The sequence below is a fragment of the Solea senegalensis genome, linkage group LG15 (assembly GCF_019176455.1).
Source record: "Solea senegalensis isolate Sse05_10M linkage group LG15, IFAPA_SoseM_1, whole genome shotgun sequence".
Taxonomy (NCBI): Eukaryota; Metazoa; Chordata; class Actinopteri; order Pleuronectiformes; family Soleidae; genus Solea; species Solea senegalensis.
The window spans coordinates 11,602,730-11,625,496 of record NC_058035.1 but is presented as its reverse complement, the minus strand read 5'-3'; the positions used below and the strand labels follow the sequence as shown (position 1 = coordinate 11,625,496).

Here is a 22,767-nt window from a genome sequence, read left to right as displayed (position 1 = left end):
TTACTTTTCACCTCCGCTCAGGTAATCCGCTACCAGAAGCAGCTGCAGCAGAACTACATCCAGATGTACCGACGAAACCGGGACCTCGAGCGAGTGATGAGGGAGCTGAGTCTGGAGCTGGAGAACAGGGACATGGAGGATTATGAGGTTCACAGTGGCAGCAATGACATCCACTTTGAAGAAATCACCGCCACTGAGATTTAGACTCACACACACACACACACACACTTACATATATGCACAGAAACACACAGCGAAACAGAAACCACAAAAAAACACTAACACTGAACTTTACCTGGACCGCTGCGTGAGCACTCACCACTCATTTCTCAAAGGTGACTTCTTGTTCGCAGAGTTGCACTGCACAGCCAGCACAAAGACTTTTCTTCTTATTCTGTTGGAGCAAAAAGAAGTTAAATAATTCAGTTTCTCTCTCAGACCTCGTTCAAATCAGGGTACAAAACATGGATGGGAACTTAAAGCAAAAAAGACAAACTGCGGTGTTCTGGTCAAAGTGTTGTCACACGAGATTAGACACCTGCAGGCATGTGAGGACAGTGTCATGACATTAACATCAACACCACAACTCTTCTTTTTTTTCTCATGTGATGAAATCCTCCTCATGTCCTGATCAAATATCATGGTCAAAGTTGTCTGGAAAAACCCCGTTACTGCCTTGCCTACCTGCACAGTTCGGACTGGGTCATACCGTTTTTCACGCTGCTGCGTTTCCGGTCGTTCCACACAATCTTTTATGACATGATGTTCTTGCAGCGGCAATTTCTCACCAGGAAATGTTCCCCGTAATATGTGTTTCCTTTGATTCTTTGATCGCTGGACTTTCCTTTGGACCAAAAGGTGTCAGGTGTGAGCAGATTTATCTGTGCAGGGTCCAAAGGGACCAGTGAGGTGGATGTTTATGTCATGTGGACCCTTGCAGGTTTCTGGAAGTGGAAAACATGACCCGTAAGTGTGACAAGGTTTTCTTGCAGGCGAATCAGACATTGGCATCAAAGCTGTTCTCTCAGCTCTTTCTCCTCCACCCACTTTCCGTCAGAGTGTGTTTTGAGGGAGAGGATTTGATGAGATCTCTTCCAGACTCCTACACTTTTCTTTTCCTCCAGATGACTTTATTTATTCATGGATGTGAAGAGGATTTCAACAAACAACATAAAAATGAGTTCATAAAAAAAGATGTTGTCACTGGCAGCACAAAAGCAACCGTTAAAAGGGAAGTAACACCAATATCACAACATCTGCAGTTCATATTTGACAGTGTTCGGGTGGGCAGCAGTTCCATTGTTTTGTGTAGTTTTGCAGGTTTCTCCTCAGCAGTATGTGTCTGATTAGGAATGTATTGTGGCTGTTACCACTCCAGAGGAGATGCAGTATAGTAGAGTTCATCACTGGAAGTGACAGAATCTGCTCACCGAGGGAAAACATGGTGGTGTTTTTTTTTTGCACAACTTTCCCACTCTTTCTCGCGGAGCAAACAATCCGACTTAAACCACGGTTTTACAGTCGGCTCTTGGCTTTCGCTTACACGACGACTTCCTTTCTCCGTTGTCTGCCAAACCGTCGAGGACACAGAACGCAGGCGCTCAGAGGAAATGCTTTATTTGGACGCCGCGCGTGTTCTCTAGACCACCGGGCATCTCGCTGTTGCACTCGATCATCGCGTCGACTCATTCACAAGCTCTGCCACAAACATTTACATTTCACAGATATGTAGCAGGAGGACGCAGACTGTAGCACTGTAGATATATCGCCAGGATGCTGCTGATTCTCCTTCTTCCTCCCCTCGCTCTCCTTCTCTCTTTCTGCTCCTCCTAACTATTTTTATAACAGTGAAAAGCACCTCTGGTGTCAGTATCAGGAAACTAAAAATGGAGCATATTCTTTCAGTTCAGTCATCACATAAACTGAGAGATTTACGCCAGTGTTTGAATTCTACGCATGCCTTTTCAAGAGTTTCCATTTATTCCTCTTTCTTTCCCCATTAGCGCTCTTTATTTAGCTTTTGGCAGCCAGAAGCCAAATAACACTTTATATTCTTCCTAGTCTCCCCTTAGACTATAATCTTCTATGATTGCTATACAGGTAGTGAGACTGGCATGTGTGCATGTCTTGTTTATATCAGATTTCAGAGAGGTGCTGGCTGGGATCACTTTTTTTTTTCTTTTTTTTCCGAGATGGGATTTTGCAGATGCCGTAGCTCCGGCGCTGAACGTCCTCGAGGCAGGTCGGCTGTTCGAGCCCTAAATATAAACCGATGAGGAGGAAGTTAAGATTTGCAGCTGGGAGACTTCTTTGTTTTCTCTCAACAGCATGGCAGATGCTGTTGAGGAAGGAGGTGGACTGAGAAACTTTATTTTACAAAGTGTCTATATCAAGGAATAATAGTTAAAATTGAAATCTATGTAATGGAGGAGATGTTGTATATTTTTTATACATAGCACCTGAAGATATTTTGTTGTAGTACTGGTGTAAGTGTGGGTTTAATATGCAAAGTATAAAGATCTATACAAATATCTATAACACACATTATGTCAAATGATGGATCAGTGACAAATGGAGGCGACAGCGTTTGACACAGTTGACCTAATATTGTAATGCATGAAAAATCTGTTTACATTCTATAATCCGATGACCAAGCGTTGCAGTGAGTCTTCACCTGTTGTCTCTCCATTTTCACTGCTCTTTCACTTGATCGTCAGAATCATAGTATTACACACACGTGTGCACATCCACGTCTTCGTCGTAGCGCTTGTCGGCTCGTTCTTTGACCGGCGTCTTCGCCGAGCTGAGGTCGGCGCTGACGCAGACCCTGAGCGTTTCCTGTACTCTGGGAAATTCGATCAAAACCGCTTTGCAGGAGAATTTGATCAGTCTGTGTTTTTGCATGCCGTTACCACAGTCGTTGTGGTTTAAGTGAAATATATCGAGGACGTTAAGAAAAGGAATCTGCACCGTGCATAAAAACTGCGATGGAAAGTGGCTTTGAATGATACAAGTTTGGTTTGTCCAACCATATTCTCTGTTACTCTGTTAACCAGACTGCGACTGTTACTCTCCACAGATACGGATTAACAACAACAAGCATCGTGGCATCAAACTGTCTACAAAGCACTGTGTGCGTCCCACATCGTCCCTCCCTCCCTCCCTCCTATTCTTTTTGTTGTTGTTGCATAACTGTTTTCTGTGTAAATATGTAAAACACTAAATAGTATAAAGTATCTATTTCAAATGTAGCCACTGTGATTAGACCAAAGCAACATAACACATTTCTTGTGTGCCATTTTTATTTCATCCTCTTGTGTGCGTATTTTTTGTTTTGTTGTTTCGCTTATGTCCATTAATTCATAAAATATAGTTGTCCGTGTATGTTTCTACGTGTACATTTCTTCTACAAATGACTGTTTTTAATTAAAGAACAAGTTGTCACACCGCGTAAAAGACGATCTCAGTGTTATCTTTAATTGCATTGTTTAGTTTCAGTCTCCAGCACAACTAAAAACCAGCATTTTATCAACATTAACCCCACACACACACACACACTGGCCGTGTGCAGAAGTAAGGCACTGCGCATAATACATTGCAGTTACCTCGCCGCTCATATCTCCCCAGCCTACTTTAATTCAAATGGTGCCACTGACGTCCACATCCTGCATTTCTCATTGACATGTTTTTCCAGCTCCTCCACATGTCTGCATAAGCTCAGCCCACAGCAGGGTGTAATTAAGCCTCTAAAGTGGCGGATTGCTCCAGAGCACGAGCACTTATGCCAGAAAAATACAGCACAAAAATTACGGAGCAGCAATTTGGAATAATCCCCCCCAGACATTCGCTAAAAACCAAAACTATCAGTTTTGACATTATACAGGGGTTTAATCTGGGTATAAATCTAAAAAAATCTCATAACGCAGGCTGGAGTAATCTCCCTCTGGCAGGGCAGTAAACTCAAGCTGAAATGTGCAGACCACTGACTGCTCAGAGGTCACAGGCGGGGTTTGCTGGGTGTCAAACAGTGGCACAGATTCCACCGAGGACGAGCTCAGGGACCACGTGATCTTCTCATGAAAGACCTGTAGAAAACTTCATTTTCAGCTATAAAAGTTACAAACGTGGAGAAAATGGGCGCAACACTATATCTTCTTTTCATGACAGAGCAAGTGGTTTGTAGTTATTGATATCCTGATCCTGCAGTACTCGTGACGGTCCAGTGTGGAGTATTTATTGGCAGAAATTGATTATTCTACACATGTGTATTTCTGTATTCTTGTGTATAAGTGTATAAATTTGTTTTTTTTTTTGCCTTAGAAGAAGCATTTTATGTGTTCATTCATTCAGAGTACGTTTTTCGTGACATGAAGCAGAAGTTTATGACACAAATGAAGACGGACAACGCCATTTTTTGACCACGAAGGCCACCGTAGATCACTGACACGCTTGGGAAACATGAGTGGACTTCTGGAAACGTACAGGTTCCTGTCACAACCTCTGTGCTTCCATTCACATCCAGAGCTCTATCCATGTTATCCTGGAGTGGATTCTTACAGTTTCTTCTCCGCAGGAGTTGCACATGTTGGTGTCCGTCGTGCCTGAGCCGCAGTCTCGCTGTGAGGCCCCAACCAAGTTAGTCAGCAGGTGTCCAGCGGCTGTCAGGGGTTGGTCGGGACCTTGACCACAAAAACCATGGGGTCTTTGGCTTTGTTGCTGAACGCACGGCGAATCACGCCCACCGCGTGTTGATGAGTCACTCCCTGAAGACTCTCCTCGTCCACGGACAACAGCTCATATCCTGCCTGCAGATACAAGCACAGGTCAAAGGTTAAAAGCTGCAGTGTGGAGGTTTGGGTGAGTGGTTGATGTCATTTTTCTGCCTCTGTTTGGTCTATTTAACATTATTTGTATGCTGCATCATCCATTCATTGTCTGCCACTTTATCTCCCACAGGGTCGCAGGGGGCTGCTGGTGCCAATCCCAGCTGACATAGGGTGAAAGGCGGGGTCACACCCTGGACAGGTCGCCAGTCCATCATATAAAGAGCAACCAGCAACCCTCCAGCTGTGAGGCAACAGTGCATCGTCTTCATCAGAAAACAGACACTGTCAGGCAATACTATCAGACCTGACTGAGGGAGCGCTTGTGTGTATACACCAGGACCGCAGGGACAGGCAGGGGCAGGAAGGATCGTGGTAGAATTCACTTTTTTTGGACGCCTCTTTGTGTTTTCAGACATGCTCCAACCTGTTTGTAGCTGTTTGTATTTAGTAGTGAAAGGTCGTTGCCTCTAAAATGAATCACTTCCTGTGTGCAGGGCAGGAACATTGCCGGGCGACACAAAATCTATACTATTGTATACTACTATCTATACAATGAGGAACTCGTGCGGGGCATTGAAGTGAACTAATTTCACACTGTTTCACTGGGCATTTGTTTCGATTCACACTACAGTTTGAAAGTGATAGGAGTCAAAGATCAGTTCATGAAAAACAGGTTTGTACTTCAACGGGTCTCCAGCTTGTCTTTTGATCATGAAAACCTTCACCTTTTATCACTTCTCAAGCAACCTGACTAACATGTTAACATAGGAGATGAAGATGTAATGATAACATATAATGATGTGGTTCTCTTTACTTTTCAGAAAAGCCTCATCAAAAGTTTCCATAAATCTGCAGTGAGTGTTTCCCTCACTTAAAACCTGATTTATGCCACATAGTTTTAATATATTCACAATGAAGGCGGTCACTGGTGCACATTCAAAGTTTCCCCTTCAGCACAAGGTTGCTGAAAAAACAGCATGCACTGGGACAACCACACACACACACACAGAGTGAAGACTGTTGGCTCGCTGTTTCCTGCAGGATGTGAGCAGAGTGTGGCAAATCCTTGGAGCCCTGAGGAGAGGAACTTCCCCTGATGTCATCCAGCGTTTGTCGAGGATGCACCTGCCTCATGTGCTCAGCTTCAGCGCAGGTTGGTAACACATCACGCAGACACATGCGAGGTCCACGGCCATTGTTGTAGCTCCAGCAATCATGTCTCTCTCACCCCCTTTTCCTTTCCAGTCATTAGTCAGAAATAGATTATTTTTCCCTTTTCTCTGTACCAGACTGTTCTTTTGTATTGTGGGTCACACATGGAAGGAGGTAACATCTGTGTTTATCCTGGCAGGTTTTCTTACAGCCCGTCGCACAACCTGGTGCTCTCCAATAAACTCGGCGTCCTCGTTTTAAGCAAAGACGAGAGAGATTATTTCATTTCTGAAAGATAATTTGATGAAATTAAACAGATCACGGCCTCTTCTGTCACTTCTGCTTTACAGACATTTATGCAGCGCTTTGTGGGGCTTTTCTTTCTTTCATCAAATTACATTGCAATTTAAAAAAAAAATAATAATAATTTTTTGCAGAAAAGGACCAGCGAATCTTTTGTGTGTTTATATTATATTCAGTTACAGCAGATTATGCTGTAGATGAGAAGAGGAGACAAATAAAAATAATTTAGTCTAGTACCAACTACCGTTTACTACATTTAAACTGATAATGCTTTACCAGTACTTTGGATTTGGTACAGATAAGAAACAACACCTGTTTACGGCACTTTACTCTCTTTGTAGTAACAAAAATGCAGTTTAAGGTCTATTTTATATTTATGTGTGTACTGACACTCATTTACACTGACTTTGTCTGTAATTGACCTGTCGGGGGCTGGTTTTATTCTATATCCCCATCAATTTAACAATTTGAATTGAATTGAATTGAATTGAATTGAATTGAATTGAATTCAACATTTTTGAATGTTCCCTGAAGCTTAATTACAAAATTGAAAAAAACCCAACATTTTTATTTATGTATTAAATTGACTTAACCTTTCACAGCCTACCTGCAGTACCTCAACTGCCCACAAGGGGGCTGCTGCGACCAACACAGAATTCAGGATCCAGATCCCACACGTACAAGAGTGCTGCAATAAATCCTGCCTTCATTAAAGATGTATAAGGTTAGCTGTGTTTTCACACATGCATTTGTTTATTTGTTTATTTGTTTGTTTGTTTGTTTGTTTGTGTGTGTGTTATCATGCATATCTAAAGCCAGAGAACCTTTAAGAGTTAGAGGCCAGATGTGACGTTTCACGTCGAGACAACAGAACATCTCTGTGTCTGAGAGTAACAGTGATGTTTTTGTATTATTGTCATACATACTATATATCATTATGCATGCATAACCTTTTATTTCAGACACTTTCAACCACATACATTATTATTTATCAGTATTATTCTTCCACCTGCTGTTATCTTTGACTTTGCAGCTTAAAGAATTAGCCTGTGGTTAATTGTACTTAATGTGCGTGTGTATCGAGTATCTAAGTGAACCTGGGCCAAGATCACAGATGACCGTTAAGTTACTGTGCAGGCAATATATTACCAATACATTAGCAGACATGGTCCGTGTAGCTCATCAATTATGGAGGTGATGGGCTACTTGATATTGCTCTTTACTCATCTGCTGTCCATTCTTCACTGAGCACCTTCAGCCTCTTTGTCCTGAGCGTCCTCCTCACTGATGGCAACAATAACTCATAACCACTGTTGTGTCTGACAGGTGCTCAGACACGACGGACATGTAATGTCCTTTAAAATCAGGGGACACATGTACACACACCATATTATTAGGTACACATTCAACTGTTTGTGTTCACAAACATCTAATCAGCCAATGACATAGCAGCAAATCAATGCATTAAAACAGTGGACAGCAATTGGTGGCCCGTGGGCCAAAACTGGCCCGCCAGCATCAGTTTCTGGCCCCAGCAGATGATTGAACAAATCTGATCTTAACTTATTTGCTTATCCTCACAATACAATTGAGTTTAGCGCTTTTATTCTGAAAAGAAATATGAATTTATTCAAAAGATTCTGTTGCTAGTATTGACAGGTTTCCCAAAGGTTTTGGACAGCCAGGTTTGTGGAGTACATGTCCATAAAATAACTACTTGCATGTGTTAGGCTCAAAGAAGAAGAAGCAGTAATTCTTTAACCCTTAGAACCCTTTTTCCATTTGTGGTTTAAGGCACTTTTGCCTGATGAAGACACCATGTTTTGGTGTTTATAAAAAAAACTGGCCCTCGACCACATTTACCTGCTGATCCCCGCATTAACGATGACCAGTTCAAGTTCAAACTGAGCATCAAAATGTGAAGGAAAGGTGATTTATGTGACTTTGAACGCAGCGTGGTTGTTGAGTGTGTCTGAGTTTTTCAGAAACACACCTGATCTGCTGGGATTTTAAAAAGCACAATCATCACTCGTGTTTACAGAGAATGGTCTCTGGAAAAAGAGAAAGAGAAAAGGAGAGAGCAGCAGTTCTCTGCTCGCTGCAGCAAAAGTCACTCATTACAACTAAGTTATGCAGAGGAGCGTCTCTGAATGCACAACATGTCGAACCTGGAGGCAGAAGAGCGAGGAGCAGACCTAAGAGTAAAGCACCTGGTGAGTGAGTGAGTGCACGTTCGCAATACTGAAGATAGATTGTATTTCTAACTAAATTGTTTATTTATTCTGATTTCTGATTTCACAAATAAGGTGTTTTTTAGAAACGATAATGATCACTCACCTTCAGAGCTTCATTTGTCGCCGCCGCTCCTCCTGGGAAGATCTTCTCAATCTTTATCATGGGCTGGATCCTGGACTCGATCCCTCCTGAGATACTGATGCCTGTTCAAAACCAACAAGGAAAATCAGGAAAACTATGGATTGATTGATTGATTGATTGATTGATTAGTGCCATATTCTTGATAATTCTTGATAATTCTTCACATCTATATTCATGTCCATGGTTATAATAGTTTTCTGTTTTTATTTAGTTTTAACTTTTTGTTTTAATTAGTTTTCAGAGTGGGTTTGCTAGTTTATCTTATTTCAGTTAACAAAAATTAGCAGGACCAATAGCCTTGGTCCTGTCATTATGTTTGTCTTTACTTGTGAGTGAGTGAATGAGTGATGCCCTGACCTCTGCTGGTAACAGAATATGGAAGAATACAAACATTAATCTTGACGACTTCACAATAGTAGGTTTCTTTTCCGGTCCAGTTCTTACCCAGTGACTGCTTGGCCTTTGAGATGGTCAAAGTGCTGATTTTGTATTCCTCGGGTGGTGGAGTTGCTCCTCTTTTCACTCCAAACGTTTGTGAGTGTCTGTATACCTGTGGACTGCTCCCTCTGCTGCTGTCCCTTGAGGGCTCAAACACATCAGCTAGAGGAGTTCTGCCTCTTCGCTGTGAGGGCACACGCACACTGACCTCTGTGAAGCCGTCCTGCAGCCCGCTCTGCCGTCTGCCAGCCACGCTGTCGGGACTCGCCTCCCTCCTTTCTCCCCCGTGTCCGTTCCTCACGGGCGACCTCCCTCGTTCAGGAGCCCCTTCTTTTTTCCGATCGTACACAGACAACAGTGAGGAATCGTCAAACTGTGACGCTCCGTTCTCTCTTCTGTTTGGGGAGCGGTGGGGATGGCGACCGCGATGGGTGCTGTGCGGTGATTCCGTGAGGAGGAAGCTGTGCGTGGATGAGGGACTCCGGGAGCGAGAGCGCGCACTGGAGACAGAGTAGCTGTCCACAGGTACATCCAGCAGAGGGGTGAAGACCTGGGCCGGAGACAGATGTCCTGACTGTCGTCCAGACAAACGCAGTCTCTCCAACTCCTCAATCAGCTGACTCTCTCCCAGGGGGTTTTGAACAGACTGGAGGTGGAACCTTCCCATGTAGTCTGGAAAATCATAAAAACAGATCAGTCAACAACACTCTCGTCACAATTAAACCATTTGCTTTAATATCTATTCTCTTCTAAATAAAACAAACAATGATGTCCATTGAAGACCTGAATCTAGCAAACTGGACCATTAACTCATCAGGAAACGATTTACTGACGAAATCAACTTTATTTCTAGAGCACATTTAAAAACAACCACGCTTGCCCAAAGTGCTTTACAGAGTTAAAAGCATAGTCAATAAAAAATAGAAGTAAAACAGTAAAATAATGACATAATAAAATAGTGAAACCACATAGAAGTGTCAGAGTTGACTATTCTTATCCTGAAATGAAGGCCAAGGAGAAAAGGTGGCTCTTTAAAATGTTCAATGGTGGCTTTCATTTCCATAATGGTAAATGGTTCCAAAGTTTGGGGGAAGCTACAGAAAAGCAGCCTGTTTTTAGACCTCAGAGCTCGGGATGGGGTGTAGTTTTTACCATTTTACTATTCTATTATGTCACTATTTTACTATTTTACTTATATTTTTATTGATTTTATGGTTTTAGTTTTTACCTTTTATTTTGCTGTGCCTTTAACTCGGGTTAGAGTTAGGGATAGGGTTGACTTGAAGATATCAACTCTAACCCTACATTCCCCTAGACTTTTCAGATCAGAAGGCAACATACTTTTTTTTTTAAATATAATCTATGTTATAGGAACACCAGAGACAGTGCTGTTTAATTTTTACACAAGGAATAAAGTAACGTGAAGGAAGAACTACAAGGCGAACGTTTCAAGCTCCTTATGTGTCTCGTATTCAAAAGAAACACAAACCTGGGATTGGGGTGATGAGGTGACGTCGAGGGGTTCCACTGCGAGGGGAGCGTAGAGCTGGAGAACGCACTGAGAAGAGACAAACAACCAGAGATGCCTCACAGATTTTCTAAACTGGCGTTGTTTCTGTTTAATCCCCTCTACTTTTTTGTACAACATTTTATCTCTCATTGTTTTCCTCATTTTAATCTTAAAAACGCTGCTTACTCGAGCGACTCTTGAGTGTGTCATACGCCTCCAACTCAAAGGGAATGACCATGCTGTCAAAGTGAGCCAGCACAGTCGTAGGTATCAGCATTCTGCAGAGGATACGTTCACAGTCAGTCGTCTCAATGCGCACTATAGTACAGTACAAACAAAGATAAAACTGTAGTTTCTCACCTTATTTCTCTGAGAAGAAGCAGTTTCTCTGGTCTGTCCAAGATGGCCAAGAGGGGGCGCACTAAATCCTCAATCACATTGTCGGACAAAAACTGAGAGATTGGGAAACAAAGACAAGGTTGGTACAAAGACAACTTGTCGTGCTGTTGGTATAGAGTTTTTAAAGGAACAATACACCAATTTTACACAAAAGGTTTGGCTTATTCATCACAAGGCACAAGTTATTAACATAAATCTGGACGTAGAATGCTCTATATTTAGGGCAAAGGACAGACAGAGGAGCCACTTCCCCTGAAACTGGTATAAAATAGCTGAAGGGAGACAAGGGTATCGGATGAAAGTTGATATTTGATCACGATCATAAATTATAGCCTTTCGTCACAGCTGCTGACAGGTACATCTATCACTTTAAGGGTACACAGCAACATTGGGAACAGTACTGCATACTTCTAGTTTTTCATTCAGTGTGGGGGTGGAGGTGTGTCAGAGATGAGGATCAGAGCAGGATCTCACCCTCCGACAGTGTCTCATCACAGCCACCACCTCGTCGTGGCTGAGAAGTCTCTTCGCCACGTCCTCCACGTGCTGCAGAGTCTCGGGGCGAGGCAGAGCGGTGTGGTCTTTAACTCCAGCACGGGATTCTCTCGGGGAGGTCAAGAGCTGGAAAGGATGACCCCGCTCCTTACCTGAGGAGTTACAGTTAGTTATTAAGATTAAATATGACGTCCTGCCTCAGTGTTGCAGACTGCTGACTCAGCCCGACTGAGCATTCATCTGCAGTCTGTTAACGATATTTGTTCATCAAGCCCCATCATCTCTTTGTAATCACATACAGGAGAGTGAATCAGTCGGTGATTCGATAAATAAACATTTAAACATGAGTCTTCAGTGGATATAAGCCCCCAAACCTGGGAGTGCTCGGTTCACATGGATAAATGAAGCACCACAGCTGGAGTGGAATAACATTCTGACACAAGAACACGTCTTCTGCAAAATGTTATACCGTAAATCTGCCTGTTCTATATATATGTACATCCATGTACATGACCAAAACTGTGCACATAGAGTAGATGTATTTCACTCACGATATGATACATGGTCCACGATACCAATAATATCACGATACAACGATTCTGTGATAATCAATATGTCGCACTTTTATAGGGAGATAGAATCCTGTGCCTGTACTCTCACCTTTGTCAGAATGGTGGGACGGTGACCTGGAGCGACTCTTCTCTTTCCGGTCTTTCTTAAATAACAGGTTGACAAAGGTTTTGGAGCGTTGCAGGCTGCTTTTACCTTCTCCTGAGCTCTTCTCCTTCTGGTGCTTCTTCTTCTTCTGCCTGTCTTCTAAAGCAGGGTCAAAAAGAGGACAAATAAGTCCCACTAAATCCGTGTAGTGTGTAGTGCTGAAAATATAATGCACGAGATATTTTTTTTCTGCTCCATGTTCAACAGTTATGGGTGACACACACTCTCTGCTATGAATTTAAACTGTTCATTCCTCTATCTGTCAGCTCCTCTGTTCACTGCACTAAATCTGCCACTGTGGAAAGAAACGCTGTAAAGCTGATGAATCGCAGCAACGCCGACGTGAACGCAGCCCCCATCCGTTCAGAGCCTTACAGCCATGTCCTCCAGCTTACGTAACAAATGTCCAATCAGACCCGGGCTTCGCCCCAAGGGTCTGGCAGCTCCTGAAGGTGTGAATAAACTGGGTAAATTGAAAAGGAGAGGCTAATAACTCAACTGGCCCACAAAGGTTTGGATGGATAATTCTCAATATGCTTGCTCTTATTTATTTGTCACAACAAGTGAGAGTAAAGGGTCGGTGATTAATCACAAGTCTGTGTTGGTCAAACGCAGCCGTGAGCTTAAATCAGCCCTGTGGAGTCTGGGTGTTCTTGTTTACTCTCTGCAGTGATTGAGAAATGAGGGGTCATTAAAGTGCCTGGTGTCCGGCACATAAATCTGAGTTACACAGTGAATGCAGGTGCCTCCACAAAACCAGATCAAGAGCTGAGGCTGACAGAAGCTGCAGTAGTAGAGGAGTAGTAGAGTGACTGATACTGGATTTGGAGCAGTTTATGTAACTCTGACTTAAATCTGGACTTCTGGAGATTATTTGTTGTTGTTGTTTTTCTGTTTAGTCTTATTTAATGATATGATACAACACCGAGGGAGCGTTTGCGTTTATGCAGTGGCAGCGCAAGAGCCATAAATGTGGGTTTTGCATATTTTATGAATTGCGCACTCGGGATTGACACATGGGCGTCGGGTGTGTCACTATGTGGTAGAGCCTTTTGTGTGCTCCGGTGTTTAGCCTACAGTGGCTTGGTTTTGAAATGATTTCATATTGATCAGCCGCTTTATTCTGCTTTATACTCCTGCTGTTGTCTTTGTCTATCGTGATAAATCCAATCACTTCCTGTGCGCAGCGTGGGAATGTATGTAGCCAGGCGACACCAGATCTAACACAGAAAGAGTTGTGTGAAGCTGATGTGAGGCTCATATGACAGTGGTTTGAATAGAACAGACATCTGTTTACATTTAGAAGTTACGCACTACAGTTTTTGTCTGGTAACACAGTTTTGTACTTTAACTGGTATCAAACAGCTTGTTTTTCTTTCCAATGATCATGAAAACCTACACCTTAACTTTGTCTTTGTCTGACCATTCAAAAACAAAAAACAACTAAACCCATTGGTTTGATCTTTTGCTCAAACTAAACAATGAAGACATTTTCTAAAATCACTTTTGTATGTTTTGTGTGAGCCAGCAGGTCTCGCCTGACACGGTGACGTGGCTTTGGGAACGTCTGATGGGTTTCCGTGGTCTGCTCAGGTCCATCAGTGCAGCCGTCTTAGGTGAGTGTTTGACTAATTCCCGGTCCCCAGTAGACAGGGTCCTGGTCCGTGCCCTGCCTCCTTCCCCAGCTCCTCCCATCTCCCTCGGTCCTTCCCCTTTCCCACGTATGAGTGTGTCCTTCAGCAGCACTGTGGCACCTACAGTCCGGCTGGTCTCTGTCCCCACCAGCTTGTCAGGGTTCGATCCATTATGAAGAGAGGGATGTTCCACGTGGTCCGGAGGGTGGGGGTCAGTCTGCATGGCGGTGTCAGCAGTCCGCTCGGCGCTGCTTGGACGACGGGAGCGGTCCTCTGTGGAGATGGCGACGTCTACCATGTCTAAGCCGAAGGCGGGAGGGAAAAGGACTTGGGAGAGACCACTGAGGGAGCTGAGAGGGGTGCTGGAGGACAGCGAGGACACAGACGAGTTGGAGTCTGAGCCGTGGGAGGATGGTGCAGGGCCCCCATTGGCCACTGAAGAAGAGAAAATCCAGAATTACAGCAACACAAAAAAACATAAGCTGCCCACAGTAGACTTTTACAGGAAGTTCCATTTCCTTATTTCACACAATCTGCGCGGACTGGATTAAACCCTGTCTGCCCTTTAATCTTCTAAGCTTCAAAGAATCAGAACATGAACTAAGGGTTTTCTGGGAGCTTCCTTTATAAATGAAACTCTGCATCATTTACATATTCACGAGGTCATGCTGCGCTCCAAATGATTAAGGAGCACTGCAGCCTGTGTTCAGACGTGTTCATCTCTAACACCAGGTCATAAAAACACAGTGATAAACACATTGCTGCACGAGTCAACTTACAGTTGTCGAGCCAGCCGTATTCAGCCACCATCTCCTTGTATGCAGGGTATCTGCCAGCTTCCTGTTAAAGTGCCAAAACACAAAATAAGAAGAAAAAAAATCATAGTAGCATAGATCATGAGACTATAACTTTATATCCTCCACATGAAGGCTCATGTGGGGCACTGGTGCCAATCCCTGCTGACATAGGGTGAAAGGCGTTAAGTTATCCTAACCTAAATATCTGTTGCACACAGTGAACTAAGCTGAAGACCAAAAGACACAACTGTAGAGCAGAGTTGTACTTGTTGAGCTCTCTTCACTTCTAGTCTGTAAACCACAGCTCTAGACATAGGCCAGCTGGGCATGGGGCGTGGTCATGGATGACCACAGAAGAAAAAAGAAAAGAAATCTCCCATCAGTGCCTTACTTCGCTTAACAAGTAAACATACAGAAAAAGAGTATTTTCTCATTATCTGACATTCTTATATATATATTCTTATATGTATATATATATACATATGTATATATATATATACATATATATATGTAAATATGCAGACATTTAACGTTTTTAAAGGAAAATAGTGGATGGAGGAAACCTGGGGGAGGAGGGCACCAAATCCCAATCTTGCCTAGGGCACCAACATTCATAGGACCGGCCCTGGTACACCTTAAAAAATGGTGGCTGCTAATAGCATGTGCTGGGGGTGTTGAATTTGAAATGAATCCTTACTGCAGACATGAACGTATGAACGTATGACGCCATGGTTTATAAAAGGTGTGGATGTCACAGCTGTGAGCAAGAATTAGTGTGTGTCATTTTCTCTCTGTTTAACAGCATTGTAAACCTGAACGTATCAGGTTAAAAGAGCAGATCTAAACTTCTAAAACTCAGCCCTCACTCCACCTTATGTGACTGTGACCCAATCCCTAATGTGTCCAGTCCAATACAGGACAGAAGGAAGACATAAAATTTGGCTTTCTGTTGATTATAACCTGATCCCTGACTGCCTTTGAATAATGAACATCGTCCCTGGCTGTTTTTCACACGTGGAACCTGAGATCTGAGGAGTAAAATGAGCACATAGCAAAGTTAGAGAGCTGCGAGAGCACACACACACACACACACACACACATATGCCCATTCATACACACCAGCATAAACATGATTCCGCTATCTGAAAAACAAGGTTAAGTGAAGTGACCTTGCACACTGACACTTGAGGTATTCACAGGCTGTAAGCCAGCTGTCTCCTCTGCTCTGCTCGCTCCGTCTCCTCCTGAGAAGAGCTGGTGTTATTTAACGTGCTGTGTCATTTATTAAAGTGTCACTGGACTCAAAGCACCTGATCAATTCTTATATTAAAACCCCAGCCAATGATGAATGTTTCCATACACGACTCTGCGGCTGAATCTGATGTGTTTGTGACCACATATCTCAAAGCCGTGGACATAAACCAGCACCACTTTATTTGTTTGGATATTTCAGGGTGACAACCTGTAACTGCTGAATTATTATCACCTTGTGAAGTTGATTTGACCAACTGTTTCTTCACACATCGAGCAAACACAGGTACTTTTCTTTTAGCTTTGTTCTTTTTTCAAATTACTTTACGAGCAGGTCACGCAGACTTTTGGCCCAATTCTAAATTCCTTGTGTCGCCCTATACATTTGATTTTGTATAATAGGGGAAGAAATGTGCTGATTCTGTTTGAGGAGAAGATGTGGAGCTGCACGGCCTTTCAAGTAGACTTTATCCAGGACAACACTTCAAATAAAGTGTTATGAAGAAAACCAGGCAAGAAGCTGCTCTACCTCAGAAGCACTGAATTCTGTGAAGCAATATTGCACATAGTTAAAAGGTGGCAGACTTTACAACCCATCATTTTTCTATAACTTTATAAGATAACAATGTTATCTTGGGCTCATTAAACTGCCAAACATTAGTAGTATAATGAGCCCAGGTGGCCTAATAAACTGCAGTATGTTACTTTTAATAGCGTTTGTAAGAGTGGAAAAGAATCAGTATCAAAGAGGTTTTAAAACATAATAAAATAACTGTACGTTCCTGACTTTTCATAGAGTCATCACATTTCATTGGGGATATTTTGTGTCAGGGGTGAAGGAGTGAATTAGGCCTTTTTTTGTGTGTGCTCTTTGTTGGGAGAACAAATGTAGTTCATCACAACCGGCCCTTCTTAGTTGGCTTATGCCTTGTGGATATAAAACAGCCTCTCACCCTGATGGTCAACATCACATGGGTGTGGCTCTTCAGGACCTCCACTGCGTTGCTGTGGGTGATGTCTTCAAAGCTCACCCCGTTAGCTGCAAGTATCTGATCGCCCATTTTGATGCCATGCTGCTCCGCAAGCCCACCGGGGTCCAGCCTGAAGAGAGAGGAGGTTGTACAGAGGCAGACTGGATTAGACGTGGGAGGAATCCATCACGTCTATCTCTGTGATGTCGTTTGCCACTTTATTATATTACATTAAGACATACAGTATTTCAAACTCAACTTGGCTCGTACTTGGAAACATAAATCCCCAGTCCAAACTCTTTTCCTCCTCGGATGTTGAAGCCCAGGCAGTAGTCGTCCGATGTGGTGAAGAGATGCACGATCCTGCGGAGGGCGCTGTCTGTGCTGGCCTCTGACGGCGTTCGTCCATTCTCCTCCACCACCATCCGCCGGTGAATGAGATCCACCCTAAACACACAGACACACAGTCTGGTTTCCATGACTTCAGAGAACATTGCATTCAGTTACATTCATTTCCTGGAGATTTCCTCTAGTCCTGTCCTGACCCTGGTCCTGACCTTAACCTCATCCTAACCATACAGCATGTTTATGTTTGCTTTAAAATGTAAGAATTTACAATATGGGGACTAAATATCTCATTGCGATTATTTTGACCGAGATTGTGATTGCGACATGAGAGGAAATGGTAACATTTACATAATTACTCTCACATATTTCATTCAGATAACATATTTAGAATGATTACTGTGTGATATTTGTGTTTCAGATCTGTGAGAAACAAAGGTGTTTTTTTTCACTTCAGTCTGTGGAATATGATGTGTATTGAAAATTGCAGTGGGCCACATTGTGTCTTGAAGAAGTGACCACGTGGCCTAATGGATAAGGCGTCTGACTTCGGATCAGAAGATTGAGGGTTCGAGTCCCTTCGTGGTTGGGATGCTGACTGTTAATTTAATCAAGACCTACATTCAAGCTGTAATTGTTCACAAATGTTGTCGTTAGGGTGGGGCTACTAAATAAAAGTGCTGCAGTTTCTCCTTCCACACTTGGATCCACCTCTGCATTCTATCAGGCCACCGTTTCTATCTAGAGGAGTTCTTTCCAAGACTATTCCTATGTAGCTTATTTCTCTTTTGTAAGTCTTTAAGCTAAATGCTTAAATGTAAATGTAAGATGTCAATTAATTGTTCAGCTCTACTTCAAACTGCCACTTTAAAAGTATCTCAGGAATGTGTGTTCCATTGCATTGTACCTTTATTTTATATTGGATACCAAGGGAAATAGTTTCTCATTTTTGTCTTCACCATTCGATTCTGATTTGATTTGAAACACACATTCAACAAACGTTAACGGATTTCTCCTTCTTAGCTGAGATCGGGCTCGTCAGTAAAGGATAATCAAATAGCGATAAAGGTCACAGTGGTAATCCATCCAAAGCTGCTACATGAAACCAAGATACAGTATATCCCAAAAGAAAGATAACCAGTGTGAGCTACAGTCAAGTGGCAAGAGCACATAAAACAGCAGCCATGTAAACATGAGTGGTGGTGACAAGGTTGTAGATTGTGTTAATAATGATGGATGGCCACCTCTTTTAAGTACACATGCAAATATGGAGGCAACTTGATGCATTTAGACGTGGTCAAGACAAGCTGGAGAAGAAATATGATTTAAGCATCTTTGAATCTTTGATTGTGGCAGGATTGTGATCTACTTTATGGTTTACAGAGAATGTTCTGAAAAAGAGAAAATATCCAGCGAGCACCTTTAAGGTGAGGAAAAAGAACATCTCTTAATGCAATCTCTAAAATACCTTATGATGAGTGTAGATGAATTGTAAATGAGGTCAAATATAATTTTGAAAGGCTTTATTTCCACTGTTGAAACCCGCACTGACTCACCATGTGGTCTTCTCTTTGGAGTAGCGAATGCCCGGGATCTTGCCCACCCGTCTCACCACCATCCTGAGCCTGTTGTTGCCCGTCAACACCTTCACGGCGCTGCTCATGGTGATGCTCTCCAGGCTGACCGCGTTCACCTCCACCAGCTTATCGCCAACAGTCAGCCCAGCCTGCGCTGCAGACACGAGGTGGGATTCACGATGACAGTCGCGTAACAACACACAGGAGGAGGCCTCACGCTGGTCTTCACGACATGAGAAACACACACTCAAACACACATGGTACAAACCTGCAGAGCTGTCGTCCTCCACCTTGCTGACAAATATGCCAAGTCCATGTTCACAACCTCCACGGACACTGAAGCCCAGACGTCCATCAGGACTTTTATCGACTGTCACTGTGTGAATGTCTTCACTGTCGTCACCTGCAGACAAAACACACAGACTTGGACTTTATGCTTTAGGCACGTCATTTAATCCTTATTACTATACTCCCTCCTCAACGCCGGCGGGGTCGTCAAAGCACGGCTGCATGAAACGGTGTACTGAATCATTAGAATCAGCTCATTAAAAAGATTAGTTCTGTACTTCCTGCATGACCGGAGCACAGACTCCATCTGACACAGTCGCTGAACTGAAATACGACTGAACGGGTTGTGATTCGGGCTCACGATCACCGGCTTTCAGCAGTGCTGTCGCTAAATACACCAGACTCCTCTTATAAATTATTTTTATATTATTATGATTATGATTTTGATTATTATGTCGGACGTCGCACTCATGACTCTTCCAGTGACGACGCTCTCTGACCAATCAGTCTGACGACATGACATTTTAGTGTCACCTCAGCTCGCTTGAAACCTCGCCAGAGCAGGAACTAAAAAAAAGAGTACTATCGCTAATGAGAAAGCAAAAAATACCAATTAGAGTTGAACCGGACCGAATCATGCTAAATTTTATTTGGTTAAATGTTCAACTCCCTTTTAGACTTCTTTCCTTGCCTCCTGTTAAGCTACAGATTTAGATCCCTTGATTCACATTAAGCTGAAAGGTCATTACAGAATTATTGATTAATAACACCAAAACATTTCCATTGTGCAGATGTGCTCACGGTGATAATACTGAAATATTTATGTTAAAGGCTCAGTGTGTAAGAATTTGAGACTCCACTTGACTTCACTTCACTTTCCTAAGCAAATCAGGGAGCTACGGTGGCCTTTACAAGTCAAAAAAGGATGACATTCTCCTTAATTTGCATATAAGCATCTGCCTCAATACACACACTGTTATTTTGTATATTCAGGCTAATGTATAAACATAGTACAGCATAAAATAAGCTTATTGTAAGGCTTTTAGTAGTAGTATATATTACATTTCTGCCAATAAACCCTTCTAAATGTTAAACCCTGGACTTTTAAGTGGGTGTTAACATGTGCTGGATAAAAATGTGACACAAAAATAAACATTTCATGTTCATACAGGGTGAAGAGGACATGTGTCACCGTGTCCAGACCTCACCATCAAGAGGCGCGTTGATGAGGATGACCCGGCCCATCGGTGACGAGGACCTGCGTCTGTGGCGGTGCTGTTTCTTCAGCATGTAGCGCGCGGTGCTGTGGGAACCCCCGCTCTGACCTCCGTTGTTGTTGAAGTGGGGGTGTCCCGCTCCATTTGTCATCTCCCTCCAGTCAGAGGAGTGAGTGGCGGGGTGAGCCATGCTTTGTGTTTGGCAATTCCTCCCTGAGTCATCCAGACGGGAGGATATCAGGAGTCTGCTGTCGGGACGGATGAAGTGCAGCCTGGGATTTGAGCGAGAGGAGGTGAGGTTCAGGTGTGTTTGGGTAAATGGGTGATATAATGTAAGACATTCTTTTAAAAAGCTATAGGTAATATCCACGACCACTAAAACAAGTGTCACACCATAAATAAGGTTTAGAAAAACAAGAAAACAAATTTCAAATTTCCAAATTTCTTACCCCAGGAAGGAATCCTTATTTCCCCAGTAGAATACAAACGTTGGTATAATCCACAGGCGTGTTTTAGATCCACTGAGTACATCTCAACAGAGTTCATGGTGCCTCAGCCGGCCTCTCTGCAGAGGAGTCAGCAGTGCATGGTGATTCCCCTTGGGTCATGTTTAATTAACAGGATATCTGCTGTGAGAAGAATTAAGAATATTCCTTGATGAGTAATGTGGAGATCAGAACAGATGCTGGGGGAAAAATTAAACTTCCTCTCTGGAAGTCAATACATTTCACCTGGGTTTTAAGTAGAAAAACAAACAACTAGTAAGAGAAACGGGGTGCTCTTATATACTTTAAGAGATCAGTTATAAATATTTAATTTGAACTAACTGTGAGTCATCAGGTTGTGGAGAATTCTCTTTTAGCCTGACAGCATGTTTGTCTTCTATTCAATAAGTCTTTAATTGATCCAGTGGACTGTTTGACCACTTGTCCAGGGTGTACCTCACCTTCTGCCTTTACCACAGCCCTCATGTGGAGGATAAAGCAGTAGAAAATGAATGAATGAATGAATTAACTGCATGGGGAAGCTCCCCAAATGTCATTATTCTATTCTACTCTATCCTACTCTACACTTTTAATAATCTGTTTCAGTGGCCCACGTGCCATGCAGCCCACATTGTTTTAAGATTGAGGAGGATTTCACGCAACCTGGCAACATGAAGGATGTTTATGGTTTATTAATGGTTAATAAATGATTAATAACGTGCTTATAACGGTTGATTGAAAAACAAAAATAGACTCCTTTAAACTAAAAGTAAGAACCATCTTCTTTGCATCGATCAGCACCATGGACAGCGACATAGATCCCGCCTGTCATTCCTCACAAACGGAAGTAGAATTATTCAATTTGCTCTCTTTAACTCGATTAACTTGTAAACAAAGCGACCTGGATCCTTAAAGCTGGCTACCTTAGCACGGGCCAAACTTATCCCCGATGATACGGTGACACTGTAACAGCAACATCAAACCAAAGTGACCAAAGCGTTACATGTGTTACCTGTTGAGTCCATGTGTTTTTGCCGGATGAGTCTGGACAGCAGACGCTCACTGGTCCGCGTCACTGACGGAGTATTAGTATTAGCGCCACCTCATTTGTTCCGCAGGCGACCATTATTGTCTTAAGAGGTGTGTAAGCCTTCTACACAAAGCCCCCGCAGCTGTGCAGCCATTAGCAGACCACACCAGACCAGACTAATAACACAACATTGTAGAAATTTGTGTTATCGGACGTCGAGTCCACTGCAGCTGGTCCTCGGGTAAACGATGTGGTTAATAATGTGTTAGTGTATAGTTCATATTTGTCGGTCAAACTCCAGAGAAGTGCAGGTGGAAAAACACGCCACACGCCAGTGAGATGTAGAAACAGCCCCACCCAGTGGCCATCAACGTCATGTCCTGTCTTACTCAAGTTTATTTTAGTTGCGCACAGCTACTGATACAAGAACACACCACCTCCAAACATAAAGAGGCAGCGATAGAAAATAAAAAAGAGAAAACAATTGAATACTACTACTACTACTAATAACAATAATAATAATGTAACACACACAAAACAAAATATTAGACAGTACGGAGAACAGACACGACATAAACCAAGAATAATGAAGCAATAACTTAATATAAAATACCAATAAACATTATAGGTTTGTTGACAGTGTATATAAATTCTTCACAGTATGACACTGACACACCCACAGCGGATTTAACCAATTAGGTTTTGTCATTTCCTCTACGCCCAGCGGTTTTAAACGCATCATGACGTCACGGTAAACCTCGCCCCCTCAAGTGTGACGCCGCATGGTGTTGCGTTCGCAGACTTCACCCAGCCTCAGCTTTTCTGGCTCCAGGTGTTTTACTTCAGTTTAGAGTGTCGATTTTTTACAAGACTTTATTCTTGCCATTCAAGGAGCAAATGTGGAGGCAGTAAAGGTAAGGAATGTGTTTATTTACTAATGTTTTGTTGCTCAAACT

At 42.8% G+C, this 22,767-nt stretch overlaps 2 protein-coding genes, 1 long non-coding RNA gene and 1 other non-coding gene across 6 annotated transcripts in view; 3 read left to right on the top strand and 1 right to left on the bottom strand.

The window, feature by feature from the left end:
- The window catches only part of LOC122781916 (leucine zipper putative tumor suppressor 2 homolog), a 44,797-nt gene extending 41,341 nt beyond the window's left edge, over positions 1-3,456 (top strand). For all 3 annotated transcript variants that reach the window (XM_044046018.1, XM_044046017.1, XM_044046020.1), the window contains one exon: positions 22-3,456. In XM_044046018.1, coding sequence (XP_043901953.1) covers positions 22-204 — 183 coding nt within the window. In that variant the 3' untranslated portion in view covers positions 205-3,456. The remainder of the gene's footprint in view (positions 1-21) is intronic.
- An 88-nt stretch (positions 3,457-3,544) lies between these two features.
- On the bottom strand, positions 3,545-21,942 carry LOC122781915 (PDZ domain-containing protein 7-like). Its single transcript, XM_044046016.1, has 17 exons — positions 21,794-21,942; positions 20,746-20,925; positions 20,288-20,568; positions 19,060-19,194; positions 18,771-18,945; positions 17,140-17,316; positions 16,852-16,999; positions 14,630-14,690; positions 13,755-14,285; positions 12,160-12,315; positions 11,479-11,651; positions 10,966-11,057; positions 10,792-10,883; positions 10,585-10,653; positions 9,102-9,767; positions 8,619-8,719; positions 3,545-4,805 (listed from the first exon to the last, which is right to left on the bottom strand). The coding sequence occupies exons 3-17, from the start codon at positions 20,484-20,486 to the stop codon at positions 4,662-4,664; spliced, it is 2,919 nt and encodes a 972-aa protein (XP_043901951.1). The 5' UTR covers positions 20,487-20,568; positions 20,746-20,925; positions 21,794-21,942; the 3' UTR covers positions 3,545-4,661.
- Positions 5,348-6,997, top strand: LOC122781919. Its single transcript, XR_006361871.1, has 3 exons — positions 5,348-5,680; positions 5,868-5,979; positions 6,884-6,997. It is a non-coding gene; the product is annotated as an uncharacterized LOC122781919 (long non-coding RNA).
- On the top strand, positions 17,731-17,803 carry trnar-ucg. Its single transcript has one exon. It is a non-coding gene; the product is annotated as a tRNA-Arg (tRNA).
- Positions 21,943-22,767: the final 825 nt, after the last annotated feature.

What these genes read in the sequence shown, in the direction of transcription:
- LOC122781915 (XM_044046016.1), bottom strand. Translation starts at nt 20,486, where the DNA reads ATGGCTCACCCCGCCACTCACTCCTCTGACTGGAGGGAGATGACAAAT. An exon ending in ATACGGCTGGCTCGACAACT is followed by an intron (nt 14,286 to 14,629) that starts GTAAGTTGACTC and finishes TCTCTTCTTCAG; the next exon opens with TGGCCAATGGGGGCCCTGCA. An exon ending in CCTCATCACCCCAATCCCAG is followed by an intron (nt 9,768 to 10,584) that starts GTTTGTGTTTCT and finishes ATGATTTTCCAG; the next exon opens with ACTACATGGGAAGGTTCCAC.